General features: G+C 43.4%; 1 protein-coding gene across 1 annotated transcript; it reads left to right on the top strand.

Moving 5' to 3' along the window:
• Window positions 1-3,895: 3,895 nt before the first annotated feature.
• On the top strand, window positions 3,896-4,993 carry B3GALT9 (beta-1,3-galactosyltransferase 9; the record flags this gene model as incomplete). Its single annotated transcript, XM_079706942.1, has 1 exon — window positions 3,896-4,993. The coding sequence occupies exon 1, from the start codon at window positions 4,019-4,021 to the stop codon at window positions 4,991-4,993; it is 975 nt and encodes a 324-aa protein (XP_079563068.1). The 5' UTR covers window positions 3,896-4,018.
• Between the last annotated feature and the right edge of the window lie 664 nt (window positions 4,994-5,657).

The raw sequence follows: 5,657 nt of genomic DNA, 5'->3' as shown, positions 1-5,657 counted from the left end.
CATCTTTCAAACTCATGGCAGCCCTGGGACATCACTGTTAACTCATTTCGCAGCTAAGGAAACTGAGGCACTAGGAGGCAGTCACTCCGAGACTCAATTCTCCCATCTCTAAAATCAACTCCAGATCCCTTCAACCCGTTCGTCGCTCCCGGGTCCCCTGCTCCCGGAGCCGTGTTCCGCGCGGCACTGACCTGAGCGAGCGCCCCGGGGCCCGGGACCTCGCGCCGGGCTCACACCGACTAGGCGCGCTCGGGCCGCCAGAGCCTCGCAGCGGCCGGGTCCGCTCCGCAGCCATGGCGCCTGCAGGGAGAGAAAGACAAACAGCCCGAGGCGCGGCGGGTCAGCAGAGGCGCGGGCGGCAGGCAACCCCCTCCCCGACCCGGCCCCGCCTCATATACAGACCTGGACCTGCGGCCGCCGCTCGGGGTCCGCAGCCTCACAGGGGAGCGGCTTCCGGTGCTGCTTGCGTCATCTCCGCGCGCCCCTCCACCCACGGCGCCCAGCGGACGCGGCTGCACTTCCGGCCCCGCCTTAAAGGGGAAGTGGGAGAGCTGAGGAGCTTAGAGGGAGGCGGAACATGCGTAAGTCCGCTTAGACCTGTGGCATACGGACCAAAGTTTACTTCCAGGCTGTACACACGAATTTGTCCCGCAGGTTTATGTCTGTCATCCAATCTGATCTTGCACCGACCGTGCGGCACTTTTTTCTTATTATGCTTACTTTACGGAGGAGAGAGGGAGAATTTAAGAGACGTGTCCAAAGTCAAACAACGCATAGACATAACATTTATATAGACAATAAGACACCCGTATGTCCAGTTAGGGGTAGAGCACATCTAGGGTACTTGAAACATGGGAAATAAAAAGTTGATTCTTTGTGGTGGAAACTAAGTATGGAGTCCAGAAAGTCAGGTCTCAAGAGAGCAGATTTGATTTGGTTTGATTTGATTTGGAAGCCTCTGTGAACTTCGAAGCCAGGGAGTGACTGATGACAACATTACAAGAAAATTTAGGAAGACATGGGTACACAGATTGGATAACCTTTATGAAAGAAAAGGCAGTGCTAAGTTAATAAGAAAACCAGGCACCCCTATCTATTTGCAGCAAATGGTCTCAACCCCAGGATGGTAGGAGTTTGATGAATGAAACCGAAAATTCCAGATGGAACTGCCCCAGAGACAACATTGTTTCAACCTCTCATGGACAAAGAAACCAAATTGTCTAAGTTTAAGCCCAGAGGCTATCCAGGAGCAAAATTTTTTTTTCTTTTTTTTTCAGGAGCAAAATTTATGGCTTATTAAAAAACGAAAACAAAATTGCAAAATAGAATTTGTATTTAATTAAATTCAACACCTGTGTAATCATTCAATTTAGTATATGTAAAAATTCCCTATCATTTGAATTTTTTTTAGGATATATATTCCCACTCTGTAAAAATCTCCAAGATTGCACAATGATTGTTGAGAAAAACATAGCCAACTTTAAAATGTAATGAATTATTCCTAGCCAAATAACTACAAAAACTGCTATAGGGCTTCCCTGGTGGCGCAGTGGTTGAGAGTCCGCCTGCCGATGCAGGGGACACGGGTTCGTGCCCCGATCCCGGAAGGTCCCACATGCCGCGGAGCGGCTGGGCCCGCGAGCCATGGCCGCGGAGCCTGTGTGTGTCCGGAGCCTGTGCTCCGCAACGGGAGAGGCCACAGCAGTGAGAGGCCCACGTACAGAAAAAAAAAAAAAAAAAAAAAAAAAAAAAAAAAAAAACTGCTATAAATGGCATGTAGGAAGATAAACACACAAAAAGAAAAACATGAAATATGGCCTGGCATAGGAACAGAATGATCAGTACAACTGCTTATGTGACAGGAACATAAAAATATGCTGGATGCTTTTTCTTTCCCTCCCTCCTTCCTTCCTTCCTTCCTTCCTTCTCCTTTCTTTCATAAACTTGCTGCTCAAATGGTATTTGGAGTAATTCCTACACTTTCACGCAATAGGAAAATTGCAAACGTCAAATGCTTAGTTTCTCTGATTCAGGCTAAAATGGACTACACGTTGTTTTCCATTTTGAGATAAAGTTGCCTGGGAAAGGTAGATGGATGACATATAATTTATTTAGGAATGTTCTTCCATGGCCTATACTAGGAATACAAAATCCTTCTTGACGACATACGCCAAACCACACCATAAGTTTCTTTGGGTAGAAAAAAAATGCACCCACTAGGGATGACAAGTATCCCTTGATATTTAACACATTTGTTGCATGTGCAGGTACCAGGGAGCAGAAACTACTCCAACTGTTTAGTTTCTTGAGATGCACTCCTTCTGTGATGATGCTATGGAGAGATGATATGGGTGAAGTAACTGTTCTTTCAATTCCCACACATATGTCACCAGGTACTTCATCAGGGTCATTTTCAAGAGGTAAATAAGGTTGGAAGCATTTGAAGAGGTTTGCTTTCTAGTCTTTGTTCTGGATTCACTTTAGCTGTAACATGATCAGCACTTGCTGTCCTATGGAGCCAGCAGGTATTCTGGGACAAAAGCTCAGGTTGATTGACAAGAAACCTTATCCTTAAAGTCTCAGGCACAAGGTACTGTACCTCAATTGCTGTTAGACTGAGTGATCCTGAGATACATTTGGGCATACTTTGGCATCTGGACTCAATAATTTCCAAAGCCCTGAAATCGTTCACAGACAACATGCAGGCAAGTTTCTTATAATCTTTGAAGCATTTTATATCTATTAAAATAAGCTTTTAGTAGGCTGAAGTTTCTTCTGTGTGTAAATCATCAGAATTGAGAAAATGGAAAGGAGTTCAGATTATAATTGTGAGAGTTTGTTTTGCTTTGTTGGTTTTTCCTATTCAACAGACACGGGAAAGTAAAAGATGGAACTCAGGATTCTCTAGTGGTTAAGAGTGAGCTTTGAAATCTGACAGATTTGAGTTCAAATCATGGCCCTACCTCACCCTCTTATTCACTGAGAGATCTTGGGCAAATTCCTATACTGCCTGTATACTCAGCTGAAGTTTGAAGATAACATATCTGAAAGGGATATTACCAGGGCTGAATGAGTTCAGGCATGTAGAGTGCTTAGCACAGTGCCTTGCCCCCAGCAAGCGCTCAAGAAGAGGTAAGTGTCATTAGGGGAGTCTTTGTTGATTGAAGCTCCAATGAATAGAGATTTAATTCCTCCAATGTCCCCTGGCTCTGTATATTGCAATACTACATTGTATATGCTCTTCCAGATGGAAAGTTTCCATCTCCTTTGATAGGTGAAGTAAGCTTGGCACAGGTATGTCCTAGATCTCTGAAGAGGTTCTATACAGATAGCAGGAATCTGGCCATGTTGATAGATGCGTCAGATGGATTAGGGGACATTGTCAAAGCAATGTCAGAATTTATTGTTAAATTGAAAAGTCATGCTAGAAGAATGTAAATGTTTGATAGTAGCCATTGTTCAGTGGCCAACAAAAGCTACCACTCCATTGAAAAACAGCTCTTGACCTTTGTAGGTAGAGAAGAAACTGATCCAAGTGCTTCAATTCCAGAAGGAATATCATATATTTTCCTGTAGGCTTTTGGCACGATGGCACTTGTTACTTTATATCCATGTGTCTATGTCTGATTTCTCTTTGCTTCCCCAGTGTCTAACACAGTGCCTCGTATATAGTAAGTAGGCTTTCCTCCAAGCAAGAAAACAACCAACATTTTATTCATGATGCCTGCTGTCCAGGGGGCCATGATATAGTGGGAGAGACAGATAACAGAACTAAATAATGAACACTTAAAACAGTGTAGCGCTAAGTGTTGTGAGAGGTACATATAGTGTTCAGTGGGGACAAAAACAGAAATGGAGATGGAGCTTGAATGTGTGTTCTTTTATTTAGGTGACATTCTGCAGACTTCGGACTCACCAGTGGTGTTTCATTCTGTTTAATGTTATTCTATTTCATGCCTTGCTTTTTGGGGCTGATTTTGTGGAAGAATATTTTCTGCATGCTTTGCCTTATGTAGATATGAAAGTTCTTGAAATTAAGGATAAGGCAAGAAAATTAAACATGGAGCCCCTAAGAAGTAATCTTTCCAAATACTATATCCTGAGCCAGTCGGAGGTGTGTAAAGGGAAGAACATATTTTTGCTCTCTCTTATCTTCAGTAGCCCAGGAAATGGAACAAGGCGGGACCTCATCAGGAAAACCTGGGGTAACGTAACCAGTGTCCGAGGGCATCCCATTCTCACACAGTTTGCTTTGGGAATGCCTGTTTTGGTGACTGCCCAGCAAGAGATAGACAAAGAGTCCCAAAAGAATAATGATATAATTGAAGGAATCTTCTCGGACAGTGCTGAGAATCAAACTCTGAAGATTATCACCATGACACAGTGGGCTGTGACTTTCTGCCCTAACGCCCAGTTCATTCTCAAGGTTGATGAAGAGATGTTTGTCAATCTACCAAGCTTGGTAGACTACCTCCTCAATCTGAAAGAACACCTTGAAGATATCTATGTAGGAAGAGTTATCCATCAGGATACACCCAACAGAGACCCTAATAGCCAAGAATTTGTCCCTTTCAGCGAGTACCCAGAAAAGTACTACCCAGATTACTGCAGTGGTGAGGCCTTTGTTATGTCCCAAGATGTGGCTCGGATGATGTACGTAGTTTTCAAAGAAGTCCCCATTATGGTGCCTGCTGATGTGTTTGTAGGAATTTGTGCTAAATCCATTGGCCTAATACCCATACACAGTTCAAGGTTTTCTGGGAAAAGCCACATCAGATACAACAGATGTTGCTATAAGTTCATTTTCACATCCTCAGAAACTACAGATGCTGAAATGCCCCTGGCATGGAAGGAAATTAACAGTGGGAAAGAATGTACGCTGTTTGAAACCTACTATGGGCTCATTTCCTGCAAACTTCTGACATACCTTGACAGCTTTAAACTTTTTCACATGGGTACCATAAAAAATAATGTCATGTATTATGGTGATTAGGATTTCTTTGTTTTTCTTAAAAGTGTGTTCTTTAAACATTACCTCCTACCTTGTTACAGAAAGTGTCCCTCCTTCCTTGTGTGTTTTTTTTTTCTTTTTTTGCGGTACGCGGGCCTCTCACTGTTGTGGCCTCTCCCGTTGCGGAGCACAGGCTCCGGATGCGCAGTCTCAGCAGCCATGGCTCACAGGCCCAGCCGCTCCGCAGCATGTTGGATCTTCCCAGACCGGGGCACGAACCCGTGTCCCCTGCATCGGCAGGCGGACTCTCAACCACTGCGCCACCAGGGAAGCCCCTTCCTTGTGTTTTATGTAGTTTCTCTGAATCTTTAATTGTACTCAGCAAGTTGCAGTGTTCTTAGTGCTCTGATGTACTACATTGAATTGAGATCTCATTTTAAGAAATTTAAGTTGGTGTAGCATGATTCTTTTCAAAATAACACCTTCTGTCTAGAAAAGAGAGAACATTAAATTTAATTATAACCAAGAGTCTTGTTTCTCTTTACAATTAATGGATTTCTAAAAATCACATTCTATGGAACTGTCATGACTCAGTGATAGCAGCTGTGACTGATTTTTGAGAATTCTCAGAATTAAAGGAGAACACTAAGGAATTTAACAAAATGTTCATCTTGTCTGTAAGATGAAACATTTTAATAATCTGGGT

Source organism: Hyperoodon ampullatus (genome assembly GCF_949752795.1).
Source record: "Hyperoodon ampullatus genome assembly, chromosome: 6".
NCBI lineage: Eukaryota > Metazoa > Chordata > Mammalia > Artiodactyla > Ziphiidae > Hyperoodon > Hyperoodon ampullatus.
Note: the sequence above shows the minus strand (reverse complement) of the source record. Positions and strands in the feature narration are given on the sequence as shown.